General features: G+C 43.4%; 1 protein-coding gene across 3 annotated transcripts in view; it reads right to left on the bottom strand.

Annotated features, from left to right (window-relative positions):
- Positions 1-16,135, bottom strand: part of SIK2 (salt inducible kinase 2) — a 191,585-nt gene that overhangs the window by 35,783 nt on the left and 139,667 nt on the right. For all 3 annotated transcript variants that reach the window (XM_081961359.1, XM_081961358.1, XM_081961357.1), the window contains 2 exons: positions 4,240-4,356; positions 127-190 (listed from right to left, as the gene is read on the bottom strand). In XM_081961359.1, coding sequence (XP_081817485.1) covers positions 127-190; positions 4,240-4,281 — 106 coding nt within the window. In that variant the 5' untranslated portion in view covers positions 4,282-4,356. The remainder of the gene's footprint in view (positions 1-126; positions 191-4,239; positions 4,357-16,135) is intronic.

Below are 16,135 nucleotides of genomic sequence, written 5' to 3'. Positions count from 1 at the left end.
TTTGTTTCTGGACAACTGAGCAGAGAAAGGCTTCTATTTTTAAGAGCAAAGATCATTTCCAAATACATGACAGCATGCAACTGTTGGAAGAAACCAATGAGCTATTTTTATAGTCGGAAAGCTTACCAAAGATTTCTCCATTTTTGGCATATTCTGTCACAAGGTAAAGCATGCTTTTGGTCTCCATCACCTGTGAATGAAAGACATAAAACATCATTTTAACTGGCAAAAAGAGGGAGGGGGCGGGGGGGGGGGAATCCCAGGAAATCTTTGGAAGCAACTTTTTTAATAGTTTTCCTGAAGCAAATGAAACACCAGAGGTTATCATTACACGTATAAAAATTCTAAATTACTTCAAAAATTCAAAGGTGAAGGCATCCCTAAATTGATGATGAAAAGGAATGCCTCATTACCGGAAGACAAACAACCTTAAGATATATGGAGGTTTCTCAGAATAAACCACAAGACGTAGCCTGAAAGTTGTGGGATTTGAGCCAATGTGCTGAAGCAATAACTTCCAAATTAGCAGGCAAACAAATAAAATCCATAGTCCTGAATTCTGCATTGCTCCCTGACACATCTAAGCATTTACTGTGGGATGCCAAATATAAGAAAACAATGCCAGATACTTTTAATCTTGAAGGCAGAGACAAGATAAATCACTTGGCACCGAAGTGATTAGATTTTTTTTTTTTTGGGGGGGGGGGGGGGAGATCAGTTCTCATTAAACAATTCTCCAATGGCTTTTGCACAAAATAGGAAGGCAAATAAGAACCGCAAATGGAATTTTTGAAATCTTGCAAGAACAAAGTATCCCAATACTCTCGTTCTGGCCGGTTAACCGTATTCTTCTCCAGGGTGTTATAATTTGGGGTGAAGAGAAGACAGCATTGGTAAAGTGGGGTATTTTAGACGATCCAACTAGATCAGTACCAATTTCTGTCTCCCAAGTGTTTAAATACGGAAATGAGGGAATTGGATGGGATCCACAAAGGTTTATGCCAGAATACATTTGTTTGCTTTCATGCTATCACAAGACACTTCCAAGAACTTCAAATATATTTTTCCCCAACTCGAACACAGATTGCAAAGCCTCGTGTTCCGGAGAGAGAGCTGCTGGCGTTGGTGAATAATAATCTCACTTAGAATGTTAAAACAGCCTGGCCCCTTTTTGAAATGAGGGAGGGGAGACCGAAAGGCTTTTAATAAATGCTGGAGACTTGCAAAGCTGGGAGGGTTTTTCTCGGGCCTTGAGAAAGTTTTACGTCATGCCCGAAGTAATCTCTTGATCAAAAGTTCGCATTGGTGTTCTTGTTCACCGAAGCAACGAACTGTGGCCATGGGAGGAAACTCTGCAGCTAGAAGAAGTGCAAGGATGGTGAGCGAGGGCTGCAGCTAGTCAGACCAGGCCTCCTGACACACACAAATAGCAAAGTCCCCAACGTAATTTCTCGGGTTGAGATAAAGGATGCCAGCTCTTCGCCATAGTTGGTTAGAACGGAACGGGTCTGTCTGTCTGTCTATGTATCCATTTATCTCTACCTATCTCCATCTCTCTCTCTCTATCCATCCATCCATCCATCTCTATCAATCTCCATCTCTCTCTTCCCCCCCCCTCCATCTATCCAACCCTCCTCTCTCTCTCCTATCTATCTATCATCTATCTATCTATCTATCTATCTATCTATCTATCTATCTATCTATCTATCTATCATCTATCTATCTATCATCTATCTATCTATCTATCTATCTATCTATCATCTATCATGTATCTATCTATCTATCTATCTATCTATCTATCTATCTATCTATCTATCTATCATCCATCCATCCATCTATCATCTATCTATCATCTATCTATCTATCTATCTATCTATCTATCTATCTATCTATCTATCTATCATCTATCATCTATCTATCTATCTATCATCTATCTATCTATCTATCTATCTATCTATCTATCTATCTATCTATCTATCATCTATCTATCATCTATCTATCTATCTATCTATCTATCTATCTATCTATCTATCTATCTATCATCTATCTATCTATCTATCTATCAATCATCTTCTACACTGCCCATCTCACCAAAGTAATTCTGGGCAGTTTACAAACAACACTATAAAATAATATAAAAATGTGACTAACAGCACAGTTAAAAAGAGAATTAAAAAAACCAGATTAAAATTAACAAATTAAAACTTAAAAAAAGAAACCAGTTAAGAAATCAACAAGTCTGAAAAGATTTGCATGAAACACGATCCAACAATGGTAAACTGGGAGGCTTCTGCTGAATGTATTTATTGGCGAAATCATTGGAAGGATTTGGATAATTAGAAGTCAAAGAAAGTCTCAACTGCTCCGTAAGAAAAACAAAAGGCTTTTTAAAGATGACTAAAAGAATACTGCTGACAGCTGGCTGCTTTTTCCAGAAGATCTCAGAGCATGAAATAGTATTATATTGGTTTTTTTTTATGATCTGGATCATTCTCTCATTTCTAAATTCCAGTTCAAATAAGTAAGCTGTTCGTTTTATTATATTGCCATTAACCGCTTGATTTATAGCCCGCTGTCAATATCGAGACATGATTTAATAAAAAGCTCAAGCCAAACCTTGTTAAACCAAATGTTTCTTCTCTAAATGGTGGGGAGGTTTCTTCTTCTTGAGCTTCAACATTTAATACGAGTAATTTGTTAATGACATTGGGTAAACTAATAAAGATAGTTCTAAGCAAGACATTTACAGTAGTCTGAATCCGATGGCATCTGGTGGCCCACAGCACTGCTTCTGAAAAACTCTGCTCATTTGACTGATTCATGCCTGGGATTTGCTCCTGAATTACTCCCTTCCTTGTCCGCGCTTAAAATTTCTATTCTTGAATTTTGGCTCACTCCATGGTGAAGTCTCAACTACTTCCTACCCTGTTTCCCTGAAAATACTGTGTTTCCCCGAAAATAAGACAGGGTCTTATTTTCTTTTGCCCCCCATCCTAATAAGCGCTCGGCCTTATTTTCGGGGAGATCTTATTATTTTTGAGGTGCAGGAGGCGGCGAGCGTGGTCACCTCATGGTGCTGCTGGGTTGCAATATTTTTGGGGAGGGCTTATTTTCGGGGGAGGGCTTATTTTAGCGCATGTGCTCAAAAGCCCAATTGGGCCTATTATCCGGGGAGGTCTTATTTCCAGGAAAACAGGGTAAGATCTGCCTGGATAATAAGCCCAACCGGGCTTTTGATCGCATGCGCTAAAATAAGCCCTCCCAAAAAAAAGCCCTCCCCAAAAATATTGCAACAGAGCAGCAGCCATGAGGTGACCACGCTCGCCGCCTCCTGCACCTCGAAAATAATAAGACCTCCCCAAAAATAAGACCAAGCATTTAGACCTTGTCTTATTTTCGGGGAAACACGGTACCTCGGTTCTACAACTGGCTGCCATCACTTCCAACATCTGGTTCATGAGAAAGACGTTTTCAAAATCAAACCATCCTTCTTTATCAGACAGATGAACGTGAGTATCAAAATAAGTAGCGTTTAACTGTTAAAAGGGCATAATGTAGCTTTCCGTATCAATGTTACCTAAATTCCTGATTGCTTAATACTTTGTGTGTGCATACCACCCGCATAAGATAAAAGATAATCAACGCTAATGGAGATACGGTGCCCTAGACAAGGACATTTCTAAGATATTTACTTGATTAATGCTAAAATGAAATTCTTTTTGTAGGACGGCATGGAGGAACATAACAAGGAAGGCCATATTAAAGTCAAATATTATGTGAGCTATTTAAACTTTCAAACTTATTTAGGAGCTATATTTGTCTGAAGGAATTAGATCAGTCTTCAGAGCTTTGGCCAGTAGTAACTCACCGATAAATTGGGAGAGTCGATAAACAGGTTCCACATAAATTCATATTTGCGGAATAGATGTGGTTTAGCATTAAGTGTAAGAAATAGAAAACTAACACTAGCTACTTCGTATACAGAAAACTTGTACAAAATGTCTTATAGGTGGTATCTTCCTCCCACGAGGTTAGCAAAAATGAATAAGAATCCATTTCTGCAGCCTTAGAAATGTAATTTGGCTTTAGGATCTTTTTATCATATGTGGTGATTATGTACTGCTCAATAATTCCACCAATGGCAACCAACCACGGATGAATTAAGGATTTCCCCGTCACTTTTTTAACTTTGAGATTCAACAGGCAAGAGACAGAGAGAAGGGAGGGGGTGTTACGTACCTGATAAAGCTTGATAATATGTGGATGGTCCAGCATTTTCATGATTTGTACCTCCCGGTAAATTTTTTCCAGGTTCACAGAATCGAGCTGAGATTTGTCGATGATTTTTATTGCCACCTAGAAACACATAAAAACAAAGGATGAGGTCAACCCTGCCTTCACAAGCTGCTTCACCGAAGTGCAAAGAAACTGCAAGAACCAGTTTTGACTTCATGCTGAACCATCATCGCACGAGGGGTGGGGGGTGGATTGAGTGGGAGCAAATATTATATATTGTATAAAAACCAATGCGCTGCTTGAGTTGATTCCTGAAAGAATGGGATCCACACTCACTGGCTAGCGCATTTCTCCGTAGCAACGTGCTTCAACGACTTCTCCTAAAAGTAGATTAAAGTAGATTTTGAGAATATACTTCTCTCATTCGATTGGCACTGGATCCCCTTAATTTATGTCATTTTACTCTTTACAGCTCTCCTGCTGTGGGAGAATGAGTGGCAGAAGCTAGGGGCAGAGTGAAGAGAGGGACCAGCCTGGAGTCTCTACATAGTCACAAGCGAGATCGGTCCAATCTTCCTTGAGTGCTGTTGGTCCCTTACGTAACTCTTAACAAGCGTGGTGGCACAGTGATTAGAATGCAGGACTGCAGGCTACTTCTGCTGACTGCCAGCTGCCTGCAAGTTGGCAGTTTGAATCTCACCAAGCTCAAGGTTGACTCAGCTTCTGTCCATTCGAGGTGGGTAAAATGAGGACCCAGATTGTTGGGGGCAAGAAGCTGACTGTAGACTGCTTAGAGAGGGCTGTAAAGCACTGTGAAGTGGTATATAAGTCTAAGTGCTATTGCTATTTTCCTTCCATTACAATTCAATATTGCAGGCTAATTCTGCTGACTGCCAGGAATTCGATCCTGACTGGCTCAAGGTTGACTCAGCCTTCCAACCTCACAAGGTTGGTAAAGTGAGAACACGGATTGTTGGGGACAAATATGCTGACTCTGTAAACCGCTTAGAGAGGGCTGTAAAGCAGTATATAAGTCTAAGGGCTACTGCTATTAGTGGTGAAGATTCATGTGCACAGGCTACAGCAATAAATCAGTTTAATTGAGCCTAATCCGGAGCATCAACTGTCATCCTATTTGTGCTAAAATGGCACGCAATGCTTTAAAGTGAGGCTTAAGTATTGAGCCTTATCCTGGCAACCAGGGATCACAAGGGAGACCAAACTTTCTGAGGTTTATCGTGGAAAGGATAAGCAAGCAAGGGACTGTGGCCGAGAAAGAAAACAAATAAATAAACCAGACATTGCTTCACACCAAATGTGCCTCAAAGGTTGCTCCTATTAAAAGGGCATGACTAACATGTTATGCATTAGTCATACGTTTAACTCACATTCTCTTTGCTTGCAGGAGGAATCTCCCCACCTACTATTCCTCAGAGATGGTGGGGGGAAAAGGTTATTTAACATAAAACTGTCCTTTAAGAAAGTGGAATTGGAAAGCAAAATCAATGGGGTTGTTTTATTGCATGTTTTTCTGTTTAACTATGATCAATGTTTCCGAGACTTAAAAACCCACACAGGTCATCCTAGGCAGACAATTGAGCCCAACATTTAGGTTGCTAAGTGAGATTTGCTAAGTGACTTTTGCCCTGTCTTACGACTTTTCTCGCCATGTTTGTTAAGTGAATCAATGCAGTTCTTAAATTAGTAACCAGGTTGTTAAGTGAATCTGGATTCCTCATGGGCAGAAGGTCACAAAAGGGAACACTGCAACCGTCCTAAATGTGAATCACATGAAAAATAGTCCTTCCTTCCTTCCTTCTCCTTATCTCTCCTTCCTATCTCTTTCTCTTTCCTTCCTTTCTTCCTTCCAGTTAAAATGCTTTTTTAATGTCGCTGTAACTTTGAACAGTCACTAAGCAAAATGTTGTAAGTGGAGGACTCCTGTATATTATTATACAACAGCTAAGAAAAAGCTAAGCCACTTAGCTTAACACAATTCAAACTATCTACAAATCTGGGTATTTTTTTTAAAAAAAGAGTAGAAGAGACAGCCATTTAGAAATTAAAATAGAAAAGATAAAGGTTCCCCTCGCACCTATGTGCTAGTCCTTCCCGACTCTAGAGGATGGTGCTCATCTCCTTTTCAAAGCCGAAGAGCCAGTGCTGTCCGAAGACGTCTCCGTGGTCATGTGGCCGGCATGACTCAATGCCAAAGGCGCATGGAGCGCTGTTCCCGTCCCACCAAAGGTGGTTCCTTTTTTCCTACTTGCATTTTTTACATGCTTTCGAACTGCTAGGTTGGCAGAAGCTGGGACAAGTCATGGGAGCTCACTCCATTACGTGGCACTAGGGATTCAAACCACTGAACTGCCAAAATTCCTGATCGACAAGCGCAGCCTCTTAGCCACCGCGCCACAGCGCCCCCATGAGAAATTAAAATACATCCATGTTAAAATTAAAAATGAGAATTTAGGAGTGATCAACTGAAAAATCACAGTGCATTGTCAGAGAAGAATCAGGAAAGAACAAAGTGACCTCTAAAAAAACCAGCATCAATTGTTTTCTCTCTCTCTCTCTCATACAAACGTTGGCAGACAGGTTTAGCTCATAATTACACAATGTGGTTTATTTGGTTTTCACCCCCTTATCAATCTTCAGAGGTTTTTTTATTAAGTTGCTTTTTATGCAGGTGGCGTTATTCCGAACTGTTACGGTGCCTTCTTTTTCGTATGCTGGGCAATACATGGTAGAGGCAAATATTGAATATAAAAAACAAAATGGCTCTAGCAGGTACTTTTCTCCAGAATATTAAAAGCTGCAATCCATTTGAGAAAGAGAAATGGCGAAAATTTCTAGGTGAGTAAAGGGAAATCTTTCTTTGTGGTGCATATATTTAATTGGCGTAATTTGCTGCTCGCGAAGACAGTGCAAAAACTATACCGCATTTCCAGAACATCTCAAGATTGATAAGACAATTACTCTCACCCTCCCGGTTGGTGGGCTTCCAATAGCATCCCACCCAGTGGTGGTATTCATTTTTTTTTATTACCGGTTCTGTGGGCGTGGCGTGGTGGGTGTGATTTGGTGGCTATCTGTACTTTCCATCTGTCCCAAAATATTCAAAATATCCCCAGTCAAGTTTTTTCTAAGAACAGGTCTATTTAGGAGAGATTATTTTCCAAGCCGCTGTCATCAGCAACCATCCTGGACAGCAAAATTCCACCGCAACCATCTGCGGAAACCAAGCGGTGGTTTGATGCAATAGGAAATTCCATCTTTTCTTCTTCTTCTTCTTCTTCTTTTTTTGGCCTTATCGGGGAAAGCACTTCCACCTCAAATCGCACCAGAACCTAGCGATCGAGGGCTGCAAGGCTCTCAACGGCTGCAAAGCACCGTGTCGCGAACACAGGCCTGGAAACTGAAAGTCAATCTCTCCGGGAGAAGCATCCAACCCACACTTCTCTTGTTTACCCAACAGATAACCAGCTTATGCAAATGTCACCACGTATGATTAAGATGAGCAGGGCTTCCAATGGCCACAGAAAGAATAAGCAGCAGAAACAGCTTTTATTAGAAACTAGCTGAATATCCGTGCCTGATAAATTGACACTTACAGCTTGAAAATTAATGAGTCGTTACAATCGGCCTCTCCTATCCCCTTCTCTCCCTCAGGCTTGCCCCATTGATCCTCTCCTCTCCCATTCGGCTTGCCCCACAGAGGCCTCGCCTATCTTATCCCCTTCTCTCCCTCAGGCTAACTCCTTAGCATCAGTGCATTTTTCAGGTGGGGAGGGCGAGTAGAATGTCTAAACTCCCAGCCTGCAGGCCAGATGAGTTATGCACTGGCCACGCCCACACCCGAGTGGCAGTTGGAACATAGTTCTTTTCAGGTGGGGTGGGGGAGTTTCTCTCCTTCAGGCTTGCCCCACAGAAGCCTCTCCTCTCCTATCCCCTTCTCTCCCTCAGCCTTTCCCCACAGAAGCCTCCCCTATTTTATCCCCTTCTCTTCCTCAGGATGGCCCCATTGATCCTCTCCAAACTCCCATCCCACACGCTGGATGACTCATGCGCTGGTTAGGCCCAACTGGCAGTTGGAACAGATACCTTTTCAGCTGGGGAGGGGGAGTAGAACTCCTTAGCATCAGAGCATGTTAATAATAAGAAATGCTAATGCTCTGAAGGTCGTTTCGAAAAATCCTTTCTAAGAGAGCACCTTAGAAGAAGAGGAACACACATGCCACATTTCAAGTTGTAGGCTTTGTGGTTTTGGAAATTTCATGATCGCGGGGTGAGTGGTTTTCTCTCTCTCTCTCTCTTTCTCTCTCTCTCTCTCTCTCTCTCACACACACACACACACACACACACACATATATATATGATAGATAGATAGATAGATGATAGATAGAGATATGCAGTTTAGAAACTCTTATTCATCCCTGAAAACCTTGCATATCTCAAGAGAAAGAGGGGGGGGGGCGAGAAAAAAGAAGGCCCAGGAAGCAGCTTGCACCATTCAAACAAAACAAATCTACAAAGATGCAGGGACATTTGTGAAGAGACACAAAACAGATGGACCCGGCTTGCATTTTGGCAGCAGGACAGTTATTCTCCCTGCGCTATCGAATTATTTCCAAATAAAGAGAATAATGTGTGTCGTTGAATAAGATTGCAGGATCCAAAGTGGGTCGGTCACCAAACGTCGCCAAGGCTGGGAGACCCAGCATTAAGGAGTCAAAGATGCTATTTGGTCCTGATCACAGGATTTTGGCTACTCCAGGTTCTGCTAGAACTGTGATGGCAAACTTATGGAAGAGCCCTCTCGGGGGGTGTGCGTGCAAGCCATTGCCCCAGCCCAGCTCTACTGTGCATGCGTGTGCACCTCCTGCCGGCCAGTTGATTTTCAGGTCTTTGCCGCGCATGCACGGGTGTGTGTGTGTGTGCATGCGGGAGATGCACATGTATGTGTGGGGGGTGCAGTGCGCCCACATGCAGCCCGTTTTTGGGGGTGCATGTGCAGCACCCCCCCGGCCCATTTTTGCTCCCAGGAAGCTGCAGGGAGGCTTACTACACCCAAAACAGGGCACGGGGGGGGCAGTTGTGAGCACATGCGTAGAGGACGCGGCACACGCGTTGCATTATGGGTGAGGGTGACAAAAAGTTTAGCCATCACTGTGCTAGAATGTGGTTTCTGGGTGGCAGTTTTACGAGACCACTTGTCGTTCATAAACATCACCGCTAATCCTCTGTTTGTCAGGATTAGAAGCATCAGCATCTCAGCTCCGAGCCGTGGGCCAACTGCGAAGGCCATCCCAGCGTCTGGGCCGTGTTATTTTTTGGGGGGGAAGGGGGAATGGACAAAACCTCCACCTCCGAATCGATGCACTGCACACTGCAGTCCAAACTGTTCAAAAGGGTTTATGTCTTTTATGCCTTCCAAAATATGCAAAATAATGGAAGCAGAGAATGACCACAAGGTTAGGTCATGGACAGGAAGAATGGTGAGGAGCAAGAAACACCTTCAGGTGGATCCTGAGCTGGCCATATAGCTAGTCCTCGAGTTGTTGTCGCTAAGCAAGATGACATAAGTGTTATGCTATTTTTTAACATTTTGTATGGCTGAAGCCAAACGTAAAGACTTCAGAATCTAAAACAGAGAGGTGATATTTTGAAAATGGGGAGATAGGCAAATTTTGCCAATCAGTCACTCCCTTACTACTACTACTACTACTACCACTACTACTACTACTACTAAAACTTCTTCTTCTCCTCTTCTCCTTTTCCTTCCTTCCTCCTCCTCCTCTCCACTCCCTTCTAGCACTGATAATGTTACCTAGTTGGGTAATGAAACTTCTGCAAGAAAACCACCAAAGTCAGAGAGCACCAAAGACCCCAGTCATCCTCCTCCTCCTCCTTTGATAGATAAGTAGATATAGATTATCTATCTATCATCTATCTATCTATCTATCTATCTATCTATCTATCTATCTATCTATCTATCTATCTATCATCTATCTATCATCTATCTATCTATCTATCTATCTATCTATCATCTATCTATCATCTATCTATCATCTATCTATCTATCTATCTATCTATCTATCTATCTATCTATCTATCTATATCTCTATCTATCTATCTATCTATCTATCATCTATCTATCTATCTATCTATCTATCTATCTATCATCTATCTATCTATCTCTACCTACCTACCTACCTACCTACCTACCTACCTACCTACCTACCTACCTACCTACCTACCTACCTATCCATCCACACTCAGAAGCAAAATAATCTTTCCAAACAATGAAGAAAGACATTTCTTCTGAAGGTCTGCGAGCTATGCAGTTCCAAGAACTTCACTTCACGGTAAGTCAGCTGTTTCTCATCTAAGCCAGTGTGGTCTTTGCCACGAACGTCTTCAGCATCTCAAATCGGAAAAGGAACTCTGTGCTATCTTAACGCCAAAGCCTTCTGATTGCAACCAAATCTCCTCTGACGTCCTCTTCAGCTACTCTACCGCGAAGGAGGCCTTCACTTCACTGCTCAAGTCCTTGCAGGAGACCTGGCCACCCAGCAATAATTCTATATTTTCTTTAAAGCATGCAATCAAGATCGCCCGGGGCTCCAATATATTGCAGGTTTCTGTTAGAAACAGAAAAGCTCAGCTTGATAAAACAGCAAAATAACGATGAATCTCTTTATACCTGCGTGGCGGTACCCAGCTTTTACACCTGAGACGTTAGTGGGCCTTGACAACCTAAACCAGGTTCATCACGGTGGCATCAAATTTCACTGCATGGATTATTTTATCCCACCATATTAGTCCCTGTCCTGAACTTTGTTCGTTAGATCATTTCTACTCTGTTTCCCCCAAAATAAGCCCTCCCTGGATAGTAAGCCCAATTGGGCTTTTGACGGCATGCGCTAAAATAACCCCTCCCTGAAAATATTGCGACACAGCAGCAGCCGTGAGGTGACCACGCTCGCCGCTTCCTTGTTTCTGAAGAGGCAAATATGGCAAGTTTGGAGCTTGGGTTTCAGTTAACAACGGCAGGATTTGAGGTAAACATCATTAAAACCCCATTTCAATGGGTTTTTATGGCACTTGGTCATTGATTTCGGTAGATCAAATCTAACTCTAAACTGATCTGGAATGGATTCACGGATTTGGATTAAGCCCTGGTGGACAGAATATGGCAGAAGGGATTCAGACGTTGTGCTATGCCATAAATCATGGTTCAGTAACCATGGCTGAGCTCACACATGGTACTAAACCAAGACTACGTATGTCTTTTAATGGCTGGCCAAGAAACCTGGTCACTAGCTCTCCCACAATAGACCATTCCCTAAGGCAGTGTTTCTCAACCTTGGTGACTTTAAGTCCTGTGGACTTCAGCTCCCAGAATCCCCCAGCCTCCCAATATTCTGGGAGTTGAAGTCCACAGGACTTAAAGTCACCAAGGTTGAGAAACGCTGCTCTAAGGAGTTTTGCTTGTAATTATAGGCAGCAAATAAAACTGTTTGATACCTATTCAGAAGATGAGCTTTGAGAGTGTAAGATTTTAGTCTGTAAGGAAATTGTTTTAGGTTTCATAACAAAACAGCACAAATTAACTGCATCTGGTCAAAGGCCTATGGCACCCTTGGCCACATTGACTTGATGGGACCCGCCAATGGGAAGATCTGTATTAATAAAGGGGAATATTTGTAGCTTAGGGTTGAAACAAGGGGTCCTGGGTGCATTCTAGTATTAAAACTGGATTTTTAAACACAACTATAGTTAAGGCCAGGGACATGGTAACTCAGTGGCTAAGATGCTGAGCTTGTCAATCAGAAAGGTTGGCAGTTTGGCGGTTCGAATCCCTAGCGCCGCGTAACAGAGTGAGTTCCTGTTACTTGTCCCAGTTTCTGCCAACCTAGCAATTCAAAAGCACAAAAAATGCAAGTAGAAAAATAGGAACCATCTTTGGTGGGAAGGTAACAGCTTTCTGTGCACCCTCGGCATTTAGCCATGCCGGCCACATGACCACCGAGACGACTTCGGACAGCGCTGCCTCTTCGGCTTTGAAATGGAGATGAGCACCGCCCCCTAGAGTCGGGAACGACTAGCACATATGTGCAAGGGGAACCTTTACCTTAAAGTTAAGGTCAAGCAGCTTTCCAAAACCCAAAAGCGGAAAGCTCTGAATGTTGTTTCTTGACTGCAAAGCTGAAGGGTGGGCCAGAACATTTATGAAAATTCATTTCTGTAAACCTCGTCCCAACCTAATATTTAAGATGTCATAGAAGCATTCCTCTTGTATATAAAGACGATGCTAAATGAGGCAACACATAGCTTTGAATACACGCAATCTCCGTTCTGGGCAGAGCAATTAAAAGTGTGGTGCAATTTAATGCTCAAATTCTACTCGAGGGGGAATTCAACATTGAAACGAAGCAAAGGAATAGAAAGAAAGAAAATAAAAATCCCTATTTATGAATCCCTTATGTCTAAAGAAACAATGGCCCTAGAAGGAGCATCACGATAAGGAATATCGTGATGGGCAGAGAGTCAACCAAGATGGACTTTCCTTAGGACTACAGAACCAGTTGGAAAACTTTCTCTGCCCGGTCTCCTCTTCCAAAATATTCAGCTCCAGTGGATTCAGGATTTAGGGACTTGCAATGTAGCAACAGACTGTAAACCAATTTATCCATTAGCCTTTATGCCTTGGCTAAAAGCACTGCGGCCATAAATGGCTATTTAAATGCCAGCGCTCCTCAAAGGCAAGATCAGCCCCGATTAAACGGCGTGTAAATGCCAGCAAACTGTTCTTTTTGGCCACAATAAAATAGATCTCGCCTCCAAAGCCAGATCCAACTCAATGCTGATCTGCTTTCTTGACGTGATTTTCTGAATGAACGGAGAAAAAGTTATCTATAACGTTCTCTGAATGAGGTAACCCTGTTGGATTTCCAGTGTAATTATTTATTAAACATGTATACCATCACTTTCAATAAATTGACCAGGAATCTACTCCATCTTTGTTTGAGGCATTCATTGGTCTCCACCGAGAATTTTTAAAAACCCACTGGATGTTCTCGATTTAAGACGACTCATTTAATTGTTCTTTCAGTGTTTAACTCACAGCAGTGGTGGGTTGCAGGCGGTACGCCCCGATACGGGAGTACTGGAGCCTACCCGGGGTACCGGGTACCGTTCCGGTACAGTGCTCCGGAGGGCCCACCTGCCTATCCGAGCTCGTTGCCTGTCCTTTAAAGCCTTCGGCACTTCTGCGCATACACACGGCACATACAGGGCCTGCACAACGCTCCGCCGACCAGCTGGAGCATCACGGAGGCATCGCTGGCAGGTATGGCATGTGGGCGACACCGGGCCCACTGACTCACAGCCACTTATTTATCCAGCAGATCATAGGTAGTCCTCAATTTATGACCACAACTGAGCCCATTTGAGATTTCTTAAAGTGAGTTTTGCCCTATCTCTCTTGCCACCGTTGTTCACTGAATCATTGCAGCAGTTAAGTTAGTAACTCTGTTGTTAAGTGAATCTGGCTTCCCCTTGCTTGTCAGAAGCTCGCAAAAGGGGGTCACATCCCCCCCAGGATGCTGACATAAATACGAATCAATTGCCAAGCGTGTGAACTCTGATCACGTGGCCATGGGGATTGCTTTAATGGTCGCAAGTGTGTAAAATGGTCAGGCATCACTTTTTCCCCCAGCGCCGTTGTAACGGTCACTAAGTGAACTGTCGTAAGTCGAGGACTCCTTGTGTACGGACTACACAGCAGGACAGACCAAATTACTCAACTGATGCCGGATTTCAGAGAAAGGGGTTTTGCATTCTGCTTGAAATCACACCATTAACACGATCAAGGTGTGAGTTCTTTTCCATGGCAGTTAACAAGTGGAAGCACAAGGCTGCTTCCACAGCTGTGGCCACGCTTGTCCAAGCCGTTAAAAGGATGGCTGAGACAACCCATCCATGCTGCGTACGACAGCCACGCTTTGAATACGTGCCTCCGGATCAGGCGCCTGGGCCAGGCCTCCGGAGACTTTTCCTGCTTAAGCACTAAAAGAAATCGAAAGTTTGTCAAAAGCTGCCCACCGGGCTCTGGCACTTTAGAAGGGGGCAAAGCACAGGAACTGGGTCTCCTTCCTTCATCTTCCTTTCCAAACTGGCGAACGGCGTTGCCAGCTAAAGAAAGACGGACGGGCTGCAAGATTAGGACAGGCCTAGACTAGCTGTCCTCCTTTTGTGATGCTGGGATGGCAAAAGAGAGAGAAGAAAAATTATGCATCCCATTGTATTCTCAGCTACTGGGGGGGGAGGGGGGGAGGCTGCAAGGACAAAGGCCCAGCAGTGAAAAGGTGGATTTGTGCCATCTAAGAGTCGGCAGAAATCAGAAACTGCTGGGAAAATGGGACTGATTAGCACTTAAAAACTGGCATTGTTGTGGTTATCCGCTCGCACCTCCAAAGCGCAAGTCGTTGTTTAAAAGGGCCACGTCCTCATGCCTGGATCGAGATGTATTTTCCAGTTATTTTTGTTATGAGGTTTATTTGTTCACTTATTTTTCAAAGCGCCAGAAGGCAAGAGAAGAAACGATGTATGGAAACTAATCAAGAGAGAGAAGCTACCTGGAATTAAGGAGAAACTTCCTAGGAGTGAGGACAATGAACCAGTGGAACAGCTTGCCACCAGAAATCATGGGCGCTCCATCACTGGAGGTTTTAAAGAAGAGACTGGACAGCCACATGTCTCAAATGGTATCGGGTCTCCTGCTTGGTTGGACTAGAAGACCTCGAAGGTCCCTTCCAGCTAATATTCTGATTGAATCCTTGGAAAGTTACAGCAGTTTTCTACCACCACCCCTTCCAAAGTTATCTCATTTCTCCAATGGATTTCTTGAATTTCCTTCCAACAAAGATCATAGGTTTTATTTATTCCTAATTCCAAATCTCTTTGAAGAGCAAGGAAATAATTCCTCACCCTTCTACCTGAGAGGCTGGTCCTGCTAGCAGCTCATGGCCTCTTAAGTCCCCTTTTTCCTTCAAGCAGGTTCATCTCAAGATCATCGTTCCTTCGGCCGGGGAAGGAAGTCCCTTTTCAGAACCATCAACCTGTCTTCCAGATGCTTTATCATCCATCTCGACCCGTGACTTGGTTCTCACAACTATTGCTCTCGGCTCTGTTCCTTCCTCTGTCTCTTTGGAAGTTGATCCTAAAATACCACCCCCTCAGGATACCATGTCTGATTTCCTCCAAGGTTCCTTACTTCTGTCCTTTTTGGAGGAAACGCTCCAAAAGCAGCTTCAATGGATAATCTTCTGAAGGACATCCCAGGCGACCTTCTTTTGAGGCCACTCAATATCTCTGGATCTTCCGTGGGAGGGTGCTTTAGATGGTCTCTCTTCTACCCTTTTCCTTCTGATAAGACTTGTTTCCTAGATATAATCCTCCACTTCTGAAGGAGCTGGCACAGCAAGTTTCACTAGAAACCATCCCTGGATGATGTATCTGCGCATTGAAGGAAGCTATTTTCCTGTCTATGTAGTTTTTTCCTGAATAAGAAATCAGAGCAAACAGGAGGCCCATTGATCTTTGAAGGATGTCTTCCCGAAGACTTTCGTTTTGGTCATCTTCATGCACAAAGTCTCAGAAATATAGTAAGCTGCCACGAGAGAGCATTGTTCCCACTCATCTATATCCTGTGGGAGCATCCTAATTATTTGGAGATGGGTGTTGTGGCCCGCCAGTGGTCAATGGAGCAGGCAGCAGATTCGGGCAGTGAGGAGGTTGGGGAGGAACCTGGGCCAGTCCTGGAGTCTGGGGAAGGCTCTGATGAGGGCTCTGTGTCGGAGGCAGAGGGAGGGCCAGGGCCATATGCCAGTTA

This window comes from Natrix helvetica (genome assembly GCF_964273705.1).
Source record: "Natrix helvetica genome assembly, chromosome: 8".
NCBI classification, from domain to species: domain Eukaryota; kingdom Metazoa; phylum Chordata; class Lepidosauria; order Squamata; family Natricidae; genus Natrix; species Natrix helvetica.
This window is presented reverse-complemented; position numbering and strand designations above follow the sequence as displayed.